Source organism: Saccostrea echinata, unplaced genomic scaffold, assembly GCF_033153115.1.
Source record: "Saccostrea echinata isolate AGI-Se365-2 ecotype Australia unplaced genomic scaffold, CSIRO_AGI_Sech_v1 ptg000073l, whole genome shotgun sequence".
Classification (NCBI taxonomy): domain Eukaryota; kingdom Metazoa; phylum Mollusca; class Bivalvia; order Ostreida; family Ostreidae; genus Saccostrea; species Saccostrea echinata.
In genome coordinates this window covers 675,889-696,689 of record NW_026889822.1, presented here as the reverse complement: position 1 = coordinate 696,689, position 20,801 = coordinate 675,889, and the positions used below count along the sequence as shown (strand labels likewise).

Below are 20,801 nucleotides of genomic sequence, written 5' to 3'. Positions count from 1 at the left end.
TGAATACAATTTGAATAAGAAAAATTACGTTAAGTTTTTAAATATTTTTTAGTAAATTTTCAGTACAATTCACAGATCAAGTAATTTACATGCATTTTATGGCAAACTGAAACAAAAGTGGAAATGCATGTGCAAGCAATTTTAACCTTACTGCGTATAAAAAATTCCAAGAAATCCCAGAAACCATAAAGGAACGGTCTTAATAAAAAAAACTTGATTATTTATTCATACTTCGTCTCAATGTGCTTTTGATTTATGTGCATGTTTCATAATATCTGCAACTATTTCAAATTCTGATAATAACGTTGATTAAATCTTTGTCTCCTTAGGGCTAGAATTTCGGTCCCCTATATGGACTCAATTTTTTATGAAATTAAAAAGGGAAATTATTCTGCCCGTGAAGAACAGCAAGACCTGAGTCGCTCGGGTGAGTATTGTGGCCCATGGGTCTGTTGTTAATGATGGGGTACCTTTAGGAGGGATTGCCTTTTGTTGCAGGCAGGTGGTAGGAACAGTTATTTTTCACCCTTGTATTGATTATTTTTAGCATTGACCATTTTTTGGTTATACATGTAAATTTTATTTTACTTATTGATACTTGTTGATTGATTTTTTGATAGATTTTTTCATGACCTGTTGCAACTTTTTTTTATTATCTATTTTACTGAATTAAAAAAAAAATGAATGAAATAAGATTATCTTTATATCCAACTAGAAATTCTCGTCAATACTATACATACTTGTATGTATATCCATGTGTTTTTCCAACCAAACAGATTTTAAAACTGACAAAGAATTGTATATCTCAGGTCTTATTTTTACACACTGCACAAGGTCTAAAATACATGTACCATACATTTACTTGAATACAAATCAAAGTGTTAATGCTATGTCTAACCTAACCTTGCCTTTAAAAAATTCTAATGGTTGATTTGTATTAAATTCAATTTATGAATGCTTTTTCCAGACATGCGTGAAACTAAATTAATTTATAGAAAACCTGTGAGAAATGAAAATCCCGAGGGCATCAGCATCAGTATATTGTAAATGTTGGCTGACGTGCATCAGCATATTGTAAATGTTGGCTGACGTGTTTCATACCAATTGTTAGGCCTTTGGTTTTCTACGTTCACTTCTACAGAGTTATTTATTCTTAGTAAACTGGACTATACGAGTATTATTAATTTGTTTTGCCTGATTTTTTACTTCTGTGTAACTTTTTTTTTCATGTAAATCTTTTTGATTATTTTCCTTTTTGTCTAACTTTCTTCAAATATGTTGTAAATATGTTTAACCGTGCGTTGTAATACTGCATTTGAGTCTCCCCATTCGGAGGAAATAAAGAATGACTGAATAAATGAATGAATGAACTACGGAATGTTCCATCTACCTGATCAATACACAGTGCCAACGGCGGGTGTGACGGGTCAACAGGGGATGCTTACTCCCCTTAGGCACCTGGTCCCACCTGGGGTTCGTGTTTTATGCCTTGTTCACAGATATGTATTGTTTAAAGAATTTTTTTGAGATCGATCACTGTTAGTTACATCTTCACTTCTGCATTGAAAAGGAGTGTTATGGCAAAGTGTGCAAAAATTAATAATAATATATTCCTACTAGAGCTTTTTTCTTTTTATCAAATGGAACTTTCTATGTAATATGCACTATTTCCAAACAAAATTGTGAATAGTTAATAATAAATTTAAGTGCTTGAAAAAAATGTCTTATATCCATCTAAATATACATGTACTTGAAATGTAGCCGTACAATACCATTTAATGAGGAAAATGATGAAGAAAAGACTTAAGTTCTATTGTTTGTTAATCATACTTTGAAGGTACTTTGTTATAGTGTACTGATAATCCCAAGGGGTCCGAAGCTTTTTAACTCCTCCTCCTCTAGATTCGTCTATGATGGAAGACCAAAAATGGAGATTGGAAGAAAAAAAAACTTCGTCATTCACCTCTTGCCTCAAGAACATTAGAACATCAACTTGTTTCATTGCAAAAGATCTACGAAAAGAACGTCAGTCTCTGAAAACTAAGCATGCAGTGTCTTAATTGGTGTCGAAATCAGTCTTTTTTAGCCATGGGAATGTATGACGAAAAATTCAAGATCTTTAAGAAAAATAACTTGCTGAAAACCATTCTATAGATTAGCTAATGATTATGGGGTCAAGTGAGAAAATAAAGTCTTTTATAATTGTCTTTTAGAAATCTTATTGCAAAGTCTCGTTAAAGCCATTTTCAGAAAACCGTGCATTTCAATGATTTTATGCAGTATATGAATTTTGACCTCAAAATCAATTGAGGACTTCAATGATTGAAAGGGAAACAGGAAATTAAATTTCACTGCAAAACCAGTTTGTGGATATATATGAATTCTGTTCCTGACTTTAGTCCTAATAAACAATTATAGCTATAGGCCATTTCTATTTTGACGATAGCAAAGCTTGGTGGCTGTGTAGGTTGCAACTTCGATTTTTAATCGATATTTATTAATACATTTCCAAATTGCCATGATTTAACTATGCTACAACAAAAAGTGTGCCTTTCAATGAACATTTCCAATAGTAAGTTAATTATATGTTTAGAAAAAAAAAATGGGAACCAGTGCACACCCCCTGCCGGACCCCCCTTACCCCGTGCCTGGTATATCAGGTATAATTAATCTCCTGTTACATTTAGTAATGCAACAACTAAGTGTATTAAGATTTCGCGTATTGTCATATAAAAAATTATATGGAGTTCATTGGGGAGGGGTGGATTCGAGTTTTTTTTTGGAGGGGATTAGATTACATCGCACGTTTCTTCACAGGCCTGTAGCAACGGTTTCAAAAGGGGGGGGGGCAAAATGCCAAAGAATCTGACAAGCAAAAAAAAAAAAAAAAATAAATAAATAAAATAAAATAAAATAAACATAAAAATGAGAGCTAATTTACAGTCCAAATCTTGAAATTTCCCAGTGTTCGACATCAAAAACTGGGGTAGGGGGTAGGGCGGGGATGGGTGGGGGCAACCAGTATTTAAATAAAAATTTTACTATACTCAGAAAAAGTGGGGACCATGCCCCCTCCCACCCCCGGCGCGTTCTCATGGCCTTCTTCACGTTTCAATTAAGTCTTCTTACAAAGTTTTAGTTCCTATTAGTAAAGAAACAGGAGAATTTTCAGAAATTTCTGCTCTCCACTGTCTAACCTTGATCACGTGACATGGGTCATAAGGTCAGACTGATTTGAGAATTCCATATTGTCACATCAGTTACTGTCATTGCTTTTGCAATTGCATCTACTCAGCGCTTTCACTGCATTTCTTCAAGACAACGTGCACAGAAGAAGATAACTACGAGATGAGGTTAGTTTATTGAAGTTGTAATATTCATTTTTGTTACTTCATATGACCTTATTGTGGAAAACAATTCTCGCGGCGAATACTCGAACATTCTTGCCGCCATCTTTGTCCTGCAGCAATACTGAGAGATACATTAGGCCGGTACATGTATTGTGAAATATTTGTTTGCATGTATGCACGTGTATATTAGGTACCATTTGTCAAATTTTATAAGTGAAACTGCTTAAATAAATATTGACATGTATATGACTATATTGACATTTTCAATCTCCCTCACAGAGTTGTCGTTCGTTTCTCTCTCAGACACCTCTGCGATGGGCTCGCGTCAATATTTTTGATATAACGTAAAAAACATGACATTCCAAGGATTATTTCAAATTAAATTAATAGTTCTAGATATATCTAGTAAATATCTACCTTAAAAGAGAAACATTAGTGCAGGCATTTAATTATAATGAATTTAGACAAACGCACTATTTCTCGTGTTTATCACTGTGATATATGCGAGCCAACGATAGAGGTGAATGAATGAGCCGATGGTAGAGAATGTGACATTTTGGTGAAAAATTAAAGACTTCCGGTAATGAGGGTATCGGGTACATTCGTCCTATCTACCTGTTCGCATGAGTCCGTTCGCCATAATTCTTGTTCGCCCTATATCTCGTTCGCCCTAATGTATATACAGTATATAGCAAATATTGACATTTATTATTAATTTAATTCAATATTTTACGACTTGGGTGTTGTTTCCCCCAAATGTTGCTACAGTAATTTTTTTTAATATAATCTTAAATAATTCAAATTTGATATTAATGCTTTTTACATGCTTAATTGGTTTGATTATACTTAATAATGTCATTGTAATTTGGAGGTTCATATCAGTGTTTTTTTTTTTTTTTTTTTTTTTTTTTTTTACGATCTGCGTTATGTTTTGAAAACAATTAAAGGACTGAGACGTTAATAGGCCCATTATGGAGCTGAGCAGCAGATGAGCAAGGTTTTACCTTTGAAGATTGATAAGTAAAATCCAAACCTTAGATCTAAAAATGATATATATAAGAAGAAAGAAAATGAAAATTTGAAAGGACAGGTATTTAGTGTGACCATATGCATACGTCTGTTGTCTATGTGCAATTTATGTACCAGTGTACATATAATTTATTGAAAAAAATCCATTTGTTCATTATTCAACTTTCTGCAATATAAATAGGGCGAACAGACTTTGTGCGAACAAGTTTTAGGGCGATTGGACTCTGGGCGAACAAGAATTAGGGCGAACGGCATCAAGGGTGAACGAATTTTAGGGTGAACGAACATACAATGAGTGGGAATGGATGTTGAGATATTCTTATTATGTGTGAATTGCTCACAATATATAAATTTATATTGAGTTTTACTGTAGCTCAATTTCCGATCAAATTGAATAATGAAAGATCATCCTGGCCTGGCATACATCCAGAATTTTTTTTCAGGGGTTAAGGGGAAAAACCCAGAATAACCCTGAAAAAACAGGGTTACATCAGGTCCAGTCCAAAGACTGTTTCTACCTATGTAGCTATTAAGAGCTATGTAGGTATTAAAACCTACCCAAAGTAGCTATTTTTACCTACTTTTTGCATTACTTTATCAGAATGGATTAAAAGTGTCAGATGTATGTTAAAATCACGCATTAAAAGATTGAGGGGCAATATGAGAACCATCTATCCTTCTGTATTCGATAATCCAGAAGTGAAAAAAGAATTAGATAGATTACATGATCAGTACGTACTGGTCCCTGCTGACAAAGCAGGTAACAACATTGTCTTTGTTTGTAAGGCTCATTATATTAAATGTATTTTAGAGGAACTTGGATTTAATTCTACAAGTGGTAATCCAACTTATACTTGTAGTTCCCTTTCTAAGGAAGAAATTCTTCAAAATCATATGTCAGTTTTAAATATTTTTATATTCCAACGACAAAATGAATTTGAATTACCATATTTATATTGGATTCCGAAACTTCATAAAAATCCTTACAAACAAAGATACATAGCGGGTTCCAGTAAATGTTCAACCAAGCCTCTTTCTTTACTCCTCACTAAGATATTAACGGTGAAGGAGAAACTTCAAGAGTACTGTGCAACAATATATTTGAGAAGTGGTGTAAATCAGATGTGGATACTTAAAAATTCCAAGGAACTTTTGGAAAATTTGAAATCGCAAGATTTTACCAAAATCAACAGCTTAAAAACTTATGACTTTTCTACTTTATACACAACCATTCCCCAAGATAAATTGAAGTCCAGGCTTTTTGATATAATTGACAGCTGCTTTTTCAATAAAAATGGAACTCATAAATATACTTACCTTGTCATTGGTCATTTTCAAAATTATTTTGTTAAAAAACATTCTGATTGTACACACAAGTACTCTGAAGTTGACATTAAAAAGATGCTTGAGTTTCTGATTGACAATATCTATGTGGTTTTGGGAGACCAGGTCTTCCAACAATCTATTGGAATTGCCATGGGTACCAATTGTGCCCCGTTATTAGCAGACCTTTTTTTGTATTCATATGAAGCAGAATTTGTCCAAAATCTTGTATGTGAAAAGAAGAAAACACTTGCTTGTGGCCTTCAACTCGACATTTAGATATTAGGGCTGTGTCAATATATTGAATATTCAATACGTATCGATATTTAGGAATGTATCGTATCGAAAAAATAACTTCCAATACGTATCGGGCAGACATTTTTTCTTTTAATTCTGTGAAAAAGTTGGGAATTTCAGTTACCAAAGATTATTTTCAACTGAATTAAATCTGGTCAATAATGAAATAAACATTAATGAGATAGCACATCTTAAATAACTAATTACAAAATACATAGACAACTCTATTTTAATATGTTATGTTAGACTCACCAAGTTTTTATCAAATTTATGCATTAAATGTCATTTACAAGACATTTTTGATAAACTTAATAAATAATCCAATATATCGCATATTGCTTTATAAAATGTCGTATCGTATCATATCGAAATATTTTGCTCAGTACACAGCCCTATTAGATATATCAACGATGTATTGTCAATTTACAATGGCTATTTCCATTCTTATGTCGATACGATATATTCTGGTGAGCTTGAGATAAAAGATACCACAGAGTCTGACACATCTGTTTCATATTTGGATATTTTACTTGAAAAAGAGTTAATGGTAATCTAACAACCAAGCCATATGATAAATGTGATGACTTTAACTTTTCAATCGTCAACTTCCCTTACTTATGCAGCAATATACCTTCATCACCTGCATACGGGGTATATATCTCTCAGTTGATTCGATACGCAAGAGCATGCTCTACGTATGTACAGTTTCTAAAACGAGGTAAATTATTGACGAACAAGTTGATGAAACAAGAATATCAGCTGTTTTGTTTAAAGTCGTCATTTCGTAAGTTCTATGGTCGATACAATGACCTTGTCAGCAAATACAATTTATCATTGAGTCAAAAGCTGACTGACCTTTTTCATACTAATTGTTAGGCCATTATTTACACACTGAATTGTCGACGGATTTTTCCGATCTTGACAAGGAGCACATGGCAGGTGTGACCGGTCGGCAGGGATGCTCACTCCTCCATGGCACCTGATCCCACCTCTGATGTTCAGAGGTCCGTGTTTGCTCTGCTCCTATTTTGTATTGTTTAATGAACTTTTGAGCTTGAATACTGTTCGTTATCTCCATATCTTTCATTGCATTTTTTGACCCAACGGCTGAACGGCGCAACATGATGAGTACCAAATTTCTTGATACAGTCACACTGATGATGAATGCCACAAAATATTGACCAAAAAATGATTACTTCATAAATTATCAATTTTTCATAGTAATTTATGCAAAATTGTTATTTACGATGTAATCATTTATTCATTGGCCCAAATTTTGTGGAATTCATCATCAGTGTGACTGTATCAAGAAATTTGATTCTCACCATGTTGCGCCGTTCAGCCGTTTGGCCACAAAATGCAAGTATTGCAAAAAGTAGGTAAAAATAGCTACTTTGGGTAGGTTTAAGTACCTACGTAGCTATTAATAGCTACTGGGTAGAAATAGTCTTTGGAATGAACCTGTACATCGGGGTTAGGGTAGGGGATCCTCATCAACAAATATCAAACTTGGAAATTTTTTTGACAAATTTGCAGATGACATTGTTAATATAAACAAGGTAAAATGCAAACAGATAGTACAGTATGCAGAGTTGATTATTTACATACAAGCTGTAATTATATATTTAACATACACTTTCATGTTAAATACTGAAATCTGATTGGTTAAGATGCATTTAACAACTCGTAATGTTACCCACAGCATTAGGAACATGCGTGACAGTGCATGGGTAATACAACGATAATGTCACGTGTACCTGTAAATTATGCACACACGGTTTGCCATAAAATTCTAAAAACATCAGTTGTGTGTTTGGAAGAAGCCAATTAAACTTGATGTCATTCAAAGCTTGTGTCCAATGAAGCTTGGTCGAAAACAACAAATGACATGAAAAATGTTTGCGAATGCAGAAATAAACTTAGATGGTAAATGCTTTCTGAATATCAAACAATAATTAAATAATTAAAGAGGTCAGTAAATTTTTCGAAGTTTTCTTATTGATAAAAACTGAAGCTAGGAGTTTGAAAGTGAAGTTGACTGCGATCTTGGATATATTTTTTTGCTGACATCATAAATCAATAAGATCTTCAGAGTAATAAAATGAATGGTTCCTGTTTTAGAGGGTAACACTACTGTTGAAATTGACACTCCTTGGAAAACTTTTGTCAACACAGAAAACCTTTGTCAACCTCTGCTGACATGTCGATTGACAATACAGTTTTCCTTGGGTGTCAATTTCAACTGTCACTCTCCAAAACAGACACCATTCATATAATATTATACTTTCATGTGAATTAGTTGAATCTGATTCGTCGAGAAACATTTGTTAAAAAAACACTATTACCAGCTGAATGATGAAGCCACGCCCTCCAGCGTAGCAACAGTCAACATTGCTTGACGACGGGTGAAATACTATAAAAATAGTGACTGTGCAGAATTTATGTGCGCACGGTTCACTGTTATATGTATTTGTATAAAACATTCAGTATAATATAATAAATATTGCATGTAGTTGAGTGTAACATTGAAAATTTTCACCCCAAGAAAACCATTGTCAACCGAGGCGAAGCGTATGTGAAACACTGATGCCCCCACATGGCAGCTTATGTTGAAGGTTAAAGTTTCTCAAATGCAAGTCAAACTTTAAGGTCAAGGTCAAGAGATCAAAATGTTGTTACCCAAAGAAAGGACATGTATCAGTGGATATACCTAGTAAGTATGAAAGCCCAAGAACCAACCATTCAAAAGTTATGGTCAAGGTTATTGTTTTCTAAAATTCAAACTCCAAGGTCAAAGAGTCAAAATTAATGGCACACAAGGGAAGACCTTGTCATAAGAAATACACATGCAAAAGATAAAGTCTTAGCACTAACTGTTCAAAAGTTGTGGTGAAGGTTAAAGTTTTTCAAAAGTAGGTCAGACTCCAAGGGCAAGGTCAAAATTGTTATTCATAGGAAGGCCCTGTCACAAGGAATATACCTGTGAAATTTGAAAGCCCTATTGCTAACTGTTCAAAAGTTATAGCCAAGGTTAAAGTTTCTTAAAAGTGGTTCAAACTTTAAGGGTCGCCTGCATGGCGCAGTGGTTAGAGCGTCTGCTCTAGAGTCGCGAAGTAAGGAGTTGATCCTTACGTCACGGGTTCGAATCCCACTGTGGGACGTGGAGACCGGTCCTTTGGATGAGACCATATAAACCAAGGTCCCGTATCACAGCAGGTGCTGGCACGAAAAAGATCCCTCACTGCTCAATGGCCGTAAGTGTCGAGTATAGGACAAAATTTGCAGCTCTCCACTGGCAAGTGGTGGTGTCTCCATATGAGTGAAAAATTCTCAAGAGGGACATTAAACAACATACAAACAAACAAACAAACAAACTTTAAGGTCAAGGTCAAAGGTAAAAAAATATTTACACCCATGGAAAGGTCTTATCATGATGAATACCCATGTAAAATATGATAGCCCTAGCACAAACTGTTCAAAAGTTATGGCCAAGGTTAAAGTTGGGTAAATTTTTGCAGAAATGGGTCAAACTCCAAGGTCAAGGTCAAGAGGTCAAATATGTTGGTACCTAAAGAAGGAACAGAAGGAACTTCTTGTCAGAAGGAATACATGTGTAAAATATGACAGCTATAACTCCAACCAATCTAAAGTTATGGGCAAAGTTTTAGTTTTTATGGACAAACACAAACAGACAGACAAACCGACAGGGCAAAAACTATATACCCTTGAATGTTCGATTACGGGGGCATAAAAATAATTTTAATGGTATTTAATTCAACACTGACCACAGTCCATAAATCCCATGAATGGTCATAAAGTGGTACATTTTTAGCTCACCTGAGCTGAAAGCTCAAGTTAGCTTTTCTGATCACATTTTGTCTGTAGTCTGTCTAGCTGTCTAGCTATCCGTCCGTCTTAAACTTTTCACATTTTCCACCTCTTCACCAGAACCACTGGGCCAATTTCAACCAAACTTGCCTCAAAGCATCCTTGGGTAAAGGAGATTCAAATTTGTTAAAAAATGAAGGGCCACGCCTTCATACAAGGGGAGATAATTCAGAAATAGTAAAAATGTGGTGGCATATTTTTAAAATCTTCTTCTCAAGAACCACTGGCCCAAAAAAAGAAAATTATAGGAAACTTTTGTTACATAGTATAAATTCAAGTTTGTTAAAATCATGACCCCTGGGGGTAGGTTGGGGCCACAATGGGAGGTCAAAATTTTACATAGAAATATATAGGGAAAAAATCTTTAAAAATCTTCTCAAGAACAGCAAAACCTTGTTTAGTCATATTGATATGTAAGCGTACTCGGTAGTGTAGATTCAATTTTGTTCAAATCATGACCCCTGGGGGTAGGGTGGGGCCACGGTGGGGTATCAAAGTTTTACATAGGAATATAAAGGAAAAAAAATTAAAATAGTTTTCTCAAGAACAGCAAAGCCATGTTTAGTCATATTGATTTGGAAGCATTTTCAGGTACAGTAAAACTTGTTGAATCTGGATGTTGTACATTCCGGCATGTTGTACAGTCCGGCGTAATATTTTAGTCCCTTGTATTTTCTTTATAATTTATGTTTAATAAATATTGTGCAATCTGGATCTTGCCTATTCAGTAAACCGGCCGCTATTTAAAGAAATAACTGCTCATAATTAGTACAAATTATCTCCTCTAATCCGGCCACTTATTTTTACCTGTGCCCGCTGGTCATTAGAGAAGTCTCGCGTGGGTAATTATTCAATAATTTATTGTCCCATTAATGATCTATCCTGTATCAACAATTTAGATTTTAACAAACGTGATAAAAAACATCATTAATGGCTCAAGTAAGGGGAGGAAACTTGCAAAAGAATGAGTGATAGTGATGGTAGCATGCTTGTAGCATGTCTGTAGAAAAACTTGGAGACTTATTCATGACCTCCTTTCTACTTATGTTTTGCATGCACAACGTGCATTACTTCCCTTTGTGTCGCTAGTTTACAACTACCATAACGACAGAAGATTTTGGTCCAATATTCATTATAACATTTGAAATTAACAAATACAGTGTCTAAATATTCAAACATATTAATTTTAAAAGAAAGAAATTAAGTAGGAATCTGGCCCTAACAAAATAATATTTACAGCTACGATGAGGTTTTGGAGTGTGTTTAAAACATTTAAAGATTTTCAAATTTAATAATGACCAAGAGATATTATATTTCATTACTGAATAAAAACTAGAAATGAAAATTCTGAAGAAAAAACAGAGTTCAGAACAAACGAAATATATGATTTTTGCAAGTGAAACATAAAAAATGACACATTTGATCAAGTATTTATTTACCACTCTTTGTTTATATCTGTGTAATTTTTAACTTGCTATAACGGTTTAATTTTCTCCAATCCGGATGTTGGCTAATCCGGCCAAAAATTTTGGAACCACTGGTCGCCAGATTAGACAAGTTTTACTGTATTTTAGATTCAAGTTTGTTCAAATCATGACCCCTGGGAGTATGGTAGGGCCACAATGGGGGATCAAAGTTTTACATAGGAATATATAGGAAAAAATCTTTCCCTCAAGAACAGCAAAGCTATGTTTAGTCATATTGATATGGAAGCTTCCTCGGGTAGTGTAGATTCAAGTTTGTTCAAATGATTACCCCTGGGGGTAAGGAGTGGCCACAATGGGATATCACATTTTTACAAAGGAATATATAGGAAAAAATATCTTTGAAAATCTTCTGCTCAAGAACAGCAAAGCCATTTGTTATATTGATATGGAAGCATCCTCAGGTAGTATAAAATTGAAGCCCCCCCCCCCCCCCTAAACTTTTCAATACTGAATTGATTTGAATTTTTTCCTAGCCGTTGTGCTCAGGTGAGTGATGTGGCCCATGGGCCTCTTGTTTAATGCTGCTGGGAGCTAGCTTGAATCATCTTGGTAGACAGTCAGTTTGTGAATTTGTTAGTAGATGTTCTTAGTGGTATAAAAAATGTTTTATCTTTTTTACACAGAATAGGATCATGATGCACTTGGATAAAATAAAAAAATAAAAGAAGACTAGAGGAATAAGATTTAATGTCTCCTTGCTTTTGCAAAAGCAATTATAACCAGCTAATTTTAAGGAAAAAATTCTTTTATTATAAAACTAATATTATTTCCAATAAATTAAAATCATTGCTTAATTTAATGTTACTTAAATGTGTGTTCTTTAATATTGGGAGGACTGTTGTGGATATGTAAATTAATACAGTTTTGCGAATAGGTCTCTGATTTGCTCTTCTAGTTAGAAGACCAGAAGAGCTTTATGTCATAGTTATTTGTCCATTGTCCCTCCATCTGCCTGTTTGTCCGTCTCTCTGCTATCCTGTAAACAGTTTTTCAAAATGTCACTGATCCTTGTACAGTTTTGGTCCGATTTCAATATAACTTGAACACAAGTAGACTAAATTGACCTAGACCTTCTCTATGACCTTGACATTACTATTCTTAAATTTGTAGATGCTTAATTTTACAGAAACTATTCAAAATAATTTTGTCTAGACTTTTACTGATACATATTGGTGAGAACTGTTCAATTTCTTGTGACTTCATCGAAGTAAAACTTAACAACTAGACCAAAAATGTTGATTGTAAAATTTTACAAAATTCATCACCTTGTAAAAAATGCCTGCATGAAAAAAAAGATTAAAACCATTTTCAATTAAATGCAAAAAGACATTTTCACAGATAGGTAAGGGTTTCCTGTAAAATATATCACAGTGCATTCTCTGCAGTCACTTTTCTGAGCTACAAAGATGTGATGTCATTATGGAATATGACGTCATGTCACTGCAGATTTGACTGGACATAATGGGGAGAGTGTTGTTTATATCTCATTTCAAATCACATGTAAAGTGATAGAAATGTTCTTGTAAAATACACCCAGTTGTTTTTACTGTAGTTTTAAGCCTATAGGCTGGTATAACTAATTATTAGGTCACCTGAGTCACTCACGTGACCTATTGCTATCCATTTTCATTCGTCGGCGTGCGTCGTGCGTTGTGTTTTAACATTTGAACATTTTTAGCTTCTTCTCTAAAACCACTTAACCAATTTCAACCAAATTTGGCATATAGCATCTATGAATGAAGGGGAACTAAAATTGTGAATTTCATGGTCCCTGCCCCCCTGGGGCCTGAGGGGTGGGACTAAAACCACCGAAATTCATGCAATCTTTTAAAAATCTTCTTCTTTACTCCTGGACATCAAGCAGTCAAACTGTTGGCATGATTGTAATAAGCATTGATCTTTCTACCAAAATTGTGAAATTCATGGCCCCAGGGTTAGGGGTTCTGGTGCTGGGGTGGGGCTATATAGATCATGTAGTGAAAGTGCATTATTCCTTTGAAAAACCTTCTCTGCTCCTGGGTACTAAATAAAGTAACTAAGTACATATATAGTTATATAGTTATGAAGAGCAAGAGTGCCTCTTCCAAAATTGTGAATTTCATGGCCCCATTGTCATGGGTTTTGGTGTTAGGGCAGGGCTCTATAGATTATATAGTGAAAATGCATTAATTCATTGAAAATCTTCTTCTCTGCTCCTGGGTATTAAATAAAGTAACTAAGTACATAGTTATGATGAACAAGAGTGCCTTTTCCAAAATTGTGAATTTCATGGCCCCTGGGTCAGGGGTTCTGGTGAAGGGGGGGACTATTGATTATATAATGAAAATGCATTATTTCTATTAAAATATTTTTTCTACTACTGGTTATTGCCTGATGCCACGTGCGTCAGACAGTATAAGGATAAATTTTTCCATGGTCTGAAACTAAACGATCATACTTAGTGAGCTAGATTTTGTGCAAGCTGATTTACATCGGAATTTGTTACCTGCATTTAAACAAATAATATCTTAGATATTCATTAATCTGTAATATCTAGTTATCGCATTTGAGAAAGTCAATTGTACATCTTGTGTAATGAAGTATCGCAGCTATGTCGCTCCTTAATGACGGAAACGTTTAGCACTTCACTTGCTTATACAATCCATAGATATTGATTGATTTAGTCAGGCAAGCTTTTTCAAAAGCTATTACTTGTAAGGCCAACATTTTTTAATAAAATGATTTACGGGAGCGCCGACTGCAATTTTAGCAAAAAGCAAATAAAAATAAAAGTCCCTGTTGTTGTTTTAATTTTAAATTTCCCGCCGATCGTCAATGCAAGTGCACTTAGAAAATAAAATAATGTGCAAATAAGTCGGCAATTCTGATTGGCTGCTTTATTGAAAGCCATTATTATCATCCAATCAATTTACATTTGTTATCAGAAGTGTTTCGGAAGTGTATAAATGTGCCAACATGGATGTAGAAATGTCAAGTTTTACAAAAGTTGAGAATACTTTGTCCTTATACACGATAGTTTTTGCAAGTCAACCATAGCTAACAAGAAAGTAAATTAGAGTATGTCCGATGATGAAGTTACGTCGGAGTTAAAAAGAAATTAAAGAAATGATCGGCATAATTTTACTAGAGGATATGTTGACAGGACTGTCACTTTAGCTTTGAGTACCGTATACAGTAGTTCTCTTTTACAATTTTGATATACTTTTTGATGAACATGATAAAAGAATGGAAATCGAAACTAGACGTTCGAATTTTGTGAAGAATAAAATGTGGTGTACCTAACTTGCATGTATATCCAAGAAATGTTTTCAAACTTGTAATGTTAACATTTTAAAAAGGTCATATGCAGCACTGTACAGACTGAAAATTCAGAAGTATTTTGTTGTGTGTTAAATAATTTTTGAATATATATAAACATACACTGCAAACGAAACAGTATTTAATGTGTTAATACTTTCAAGTTTTCAGAAGTTTTTAATATGCATAATTATATGCTGTATTGTAATATACAGGTTTAAAACATGATTCTGGGTTTTATATTGTATTGAGATTCTCTTTATAAAACTGCATTTTCCATTTTTGATTTTGTTGGTTCATGATTTTTTCAGTACTTTGAGCATAGTGAGGTTCTCTTTACAAACATTTTTTCTTTGGTCATCTTGTGGTCATGATGAATATTTTGATGAGAAATTCCTTAGATTTCCCCCATTTCTCATAAGGGTTTAAAAGTCTACATTAATTTTTGTGTTGGGGTTATCATATTTTAAGGTCCACACCGTTAATAAGGCAATTTTTATCGAATAATTGGAAAAAAAAATCAGACACCTTTTCCAATTTTATTTTTATTTTTTTAGTCAACTGTGTAAAATATGGAATTTTATTTTTATTTTTATATATCCCCCCCGACCCAATTTTTTAAAAAAAATTCCCGTAAATCATTTAATAAAAAAATGTTGGCCTAAAGCAAAGAAACAAGTGTATGGTGATGATGAGCAAGGCTGCTTCTTCCAGAATTGTGAGTTCATGGCCCCTGGGTCAGATGTTCTGGTGTAAGGGTGGGGCTTTATTTATTTAATGATATAGTGGAAATGCATTTCTTTGAAAATCTTCTATGCTTCTTGGCATATTCAAGGCAAACAGAGTAAAAGTTTTAATATGCAAAGGTATTTTTACCAGAATTTTGAACACCTGGACCATTTAGTTAAGTGTTCTGGTCCCGGCCAGAGCTCTATTAACTTGTATTCTGCTGAGCAAAGTTATTCCCCTTTGCCATTCACCTTTGATAATTAATCACTGTAAACAATGTATTTGAAAGGTTAATAGAATATGAGAATTATGCAAGAATATTTATTGTCTAATACAAAAAGTACTTTCATAGTTTTAATGATAAGGTAGACTTGGAAATAATATGAATAAAAATGAGACAAAAATAACATCTTTTTAAATGTTCTTCAAAGGCCAAGAGAGGCCAATGTAAGAGGTAATTATACAGGGTTAAAAAATAGACATTTTGTTAATAGTCTGCATGGTAATGGGACAGATAGATACTAGACCAATTATTTTGTTGATCCTAATCATACTATTTTTCTTGCTTATGGGCAGCAAAGCTTCATTGATCAGTTGTTGTATTGTACTCAGGTGACCGTTAAAGCCCTTGGGCCTCTTGTCCTAAATTAGTGTATAACTCAGTTTTAAAGATACCATTCAAGACAGTGTAATCAAACTTCATATGTTGATACATAATAATGAGAGCTATTCAACTGCATCAACATTTTTTGCCCTTGACCTTTCCTTGACCTTGACCTCACTTTCTTTAAATAGTGTATAGCTCAGTTTTAAAGATACCATTCAAGATAGTGTAATCAAACTTCATATGTTGATACATAATAATGAGAGCTATTCAACTGCATCAACATTTTTTTACCTTGACCTTTCCTTTGAACTTGATCTCACTTTTCTTAAATTAGTTTTTAGCTTAGTTTTAAAGAAACTTTTGAAGATATTTTTCTCAAACTTCATATTCTAATACATACTAATGTAAGCAATTCAACTGCATCAACATTTTGTACCTTGACCTTCATTTAACCTTGACCTAACTTTTAGCAATTTGTGTTTACCTCAGTTTTAAAGAAACCATTCATAATATTTTTATCAAACTTCATATGCTAATACATACTGATGAAAGCTTTTCAACTGCATCAACATTTTTTGACCTTGACCTTTCCTTTGACCTTAACTTCATTTATTCATCAAAATATTCATATCAAACTTGATTTGCTGATATGTATTTGTGAGAACTATTCAACTGCATCAAAAATGTTTGACCTTGAACTTTCCTTTGACTTTGACCTCACTTTTCTTCGATTTGCATTTTGCTTAGTTTTAAAGAAACCATTTATTATAAGATGTATTTATGTAAGCTTATGCACTTATACATAATTTGGTGAGAATTTATCATCTATATCCAACTACCGTTCACGGTAGCTCAGTCGGTAGAGTGCTCGCTTTGTGATCGGGAGGTCGTGAGTTCGAATCTCGGCCGCGACTGACCTAAGTCGATAAAAAATGGGTAGCAGCTGTTCCTTCGCCATGCGCTCGGCACTTTGAAGTGAAAGTTGCGGGTCCTTCGGATGAAACCTTAAAAACCAAGGCCCCGTGTCACGGCAGGCGTTGGCACGATAAAGATCCCTCACTGCTCAATGGCCCTGAGTGCCGAGTAAAGGTCAAAATTTGAAGCCCTTCACCGGAATATGGTGACGTCTCTATATGAGTGAAAAATTCTCGAATGGGACGTAAAACAACATACAATCAATCAATCAATCTACGAGGGGTTATCAAAAAGTTCGTGGACTAGCGCCATAAAATTAAAACCGCTTTAGGTACATCAATGAATTTTTACACATTTAGTTAGCATCATCTTTTCTATCTATAGAATAAACCATAAATCAGAATTTTTATTTTTTAATAAATTGTTAGTGTTTTTGTAAGCAAAGGTATGTCCAGGCGGCGCAACCTCTAATATGACGTTTTTTTCTACCTGAGTGTAACTGAGAAAAACTCTTTAGATATGAGTATTTGTCATCAAAAAATCTCGTTAATTCAGGCATGCGGTACAACACATTTGTTCAGTAAAATTTGCAATTTTTACCCCATTCTGTAATTTTTATGAAATTTTATCGTGAATTTTATATGGAGTGTCCAAACAATTATGGGCTTGAAAATAACGTCAAAAAGGGGGAGGGGTTTCTTTTTCAAACACTCTATAGAGTTTCGCTCCTGGAAAAACTGGTATTGACCTAAGGAATGTTTAAACTGGCTACAGAAAAATAAAATGCATCCAGAGTACTTGTTTTTTAATGCCCAAAAAGATTCAGAGAGATGAAATATGCACAGTTAATGTCGATTTGTAGTCAAGGTGTCAAAAGTCAGTCACGTCGAAAAGTGACGTTGATCATGTGTGGTAGAAATTGAACTCCAACAAGCTAAGTATTCTGGCATAATCAAGTGAGGGTCTTTCCCCATATAAAAATCCATTTACAATATTATATGCATTAAAAACAGCTGCTCATGACATTGTAAATTCATATAAATAAGACGGGTTTAAGTCCTTACTTAACTCCAGGTAATCTCATCAAGATAAGTGTATGAGGTAGAGAGAGCGGACATTAAGAAACAATGACGTTAAGCGGACGTCATGACACTAAACGACGACAGCGCCGGGTGATCACATAAAGTCTTTTTAATTTTAGAATAATTTGGCAAATTATCAGCGTATCAAGCTAAAATTTTCAACATTTCTTAAACTTTTGTTGTTTTATGTTCCGCTTAAATTTTGTAAGCAAAGACTACATATTATTAATTTTATCGCGTCAGTCCACGAACTTTTTGATAACCCCTCGTATATCCAACTTTTTAGATTTCAATTTTAAAGAAACTATTCAAGATATTCTCATCAAATTTCATACACTTATACAAATTATTGCATTATTAATATACCCTCGGTGGGGCCTTCATGTCCTATGGACATATTTCTAGTTTAAATGAAAATTGCTTAGAAAAGAAGTGTTATCACTTAGCTTTGAAATTAATTATGGAGAAGAGTGGAAAAATACCGTCTCGTGTGGGTAAGTTGAAATTCTCATGAACCCGCAACATGAAGTCTAACTGATCCTCTTACTCTATGACTGCATATGTAGATCAAACATTGACCACTGCCCCACCAAGGACTTGAGTATTAAACTGATACACATACTTAAAAATTATTTAGCTATCTTGCACCTGTTGTAAACAGCCTCCAATAATGAGTTAACATTCTTCACATGGAACCTTTGAATCAGTTGAAGGGCTTATAAACTCTGTATTTACACCTTTATGTGGTACGTACAGTTTTCTTAGTGCCCCAAAATCTTATTTTAATTATAAGTGTATACATAGAGGCTCCTTAAAGATACATATATTAATGAACAAGGGGCCACAATTACTACATGGTATTTTAATGAATATTGTCTGAAGAAAAGTACGTTGTTTATTTCTGAACCTAGCTTTTAACATTTCAATCTTTAATATTCATTGAAACTCTGGTAAAAAAGGTAACTCTGACTGGTACAGTATAATGCATGACTATTATTCCTTCAATAAATGTCAAGTTTACCTGCCCTTTATGTAAAATTTTGCTATGCAAAGTATGTTGACATTGTGTGTATTTTAATTATGAATAAGATTTCTTTACTAGGACAATTAAAAGCATTAAGGAAAATATTTTATATGAGTAAGCAAAAGGACAAGGAACCTTGAGAACCTTTCATTGGAAAAAAAAAAAAAGAGTTGAAATACTCGGAGAACATATGGGTTAATTTTACCAAATTGGGAGTTCTGTAACCTCACTTAAATACAAGCCTGGAAAAACTGGATGCTCTAGTGCCATATAATTTGAAATTTAAGGAAAATATTAACTTTTGTCCTGGGACATATACTGATAAATTTTTATTTTTATCTAGATGGAACCTAGACGATCTGGGAGGATTCGACGACGCCCTGCCTGGCACAGCGACTACGTGATGGACTTCCCGGTAAGTATAAAAAACACAAATTCTCCCTGTCTGATTGGAAAATATTGGTACTTTTAGTTTTATTGTTTTATTAGTTTTATAGTTTTATTTTTTCTATAATTTTACAGAAAGATTTAGTTAGTTGTGGTTATTTTCAACTTTCATTTTTTTAGCTTACATGAGCTGAAAGCTCAAGTGAGCTTTTCTGATCACATTTTGTCTGTAGTCCGTCTGTCTGTCTGTCCGTCTGTAAACTTTTCACATTTTTGACTTCATCTCCAGAACCACTGGGCCAATTTCAACCAAACTTGCCACAAAGCATCCTTCTGAAGGGGGTTAAAGTTTGTTCAAATGAAGGGCCATGCCCTCTTCAAAGGGGAGATAATTAAGAATTTGTGAAAATTTGGTGTCATCTTTTAAAAATCTTCTTCTCAAGAACCATTGGGCCAGAAAAGTTGAAACTTATGTGAAACCTTCATTACATAGTGTAGATTCAAGTTTGTTCAAATCAAGACCCCCAGGGGTAGGGTGGGCCACAATGGGGAATCAAAGTTTTACATAGGAATATATAGCAAAAATCTTAAAAAATCTTCTTCTAAAGAACAACAGAGCCACAATTAGTCATATTGGTATGGAATCATCCTCAGGTAGTGTAGATTCAAGTTTGTTCAATTCATGACTCCCCGGGGTAGGGTGGGGCCAGAATGGGGGATCAAAGTTTTACATAGGAATATATTGGAAAAATCTTGAAAAATCTTCTTCTCAATAACAACAAAGCCACAATTAGTCATATTGATATGGAATCATCCTCAGGTAGTGTAAATTCAAGTTTGTTCAAATCATGACTCCCCGGGGTAGGGTGGGGCCAGAATGGGGGATCAAAGTTTTACATAGGAATATATAGGAAAAATCTTTAAAATTCTTCTCAATAACAACAAAGCCACAATTAGTCATATTGATATGGAATCATCCTCAGGTAGTGTTGATTCAAGTTTGTTCAAATCATGAACCCCAGGGGTAGGGTGGGGCCACAATGGGTCATCAAAGTTTTACATAGGAATATATTGAAAAAAATCTTTAAAATCTTTTTCTACAGAACAACAAAGCCATGATTAGTCATATTGAATATGGAATCATCCTTAGGTAGTGTCGATTCAATTTTTTTTCAAATCATGACCCCTGAGGGTAGGGTGAGGCCACAAAGTTTTACATAGGATAAAAAAATTACATAGGAATAAATAGGAAAAATCTTTAAAAATCTTTTCAAGAACAGGAAAGCCATGATTAATCATATTGATATGGAAGCATCCAGGTATTGTAGATTCAAGTTTGTTCAAGGCATCCTCCAGTGGTAGGGTGGGGCCATAATGGGGGATCAA

At 34.1% G+C, this 20,801-nt stretch overlaps 1 protein-coding gene across 1 annotated transcript in view; it reads left to right on the top strand.

Annotated features, from left to right (window-relative positions):
- The first annotated feature begins 3,266 nt into the window (after window positions 1–3,266).
- The window catches only part of LOC133176301 (uncharacterized), a 32,292-nt gene continuing 14,757 nt past the window's right edge, over window positions 3,267–20,801 (top strand). Inside the window, exons 1-2 of the mRNA XM_061311436.1 lie at window positions 3,267–3,353; window positions 19,372–19,443. Coding sequence (XP_061167420.1) covers window positions 19,372–19,443 — 72 coding nt within the window. The 5' untranslated portion in view covers window positions 3,267–3,353. The remainder of the gene's footprint in view (window positions 3,354–19,371; window positions 19,444–20,801) is intronic.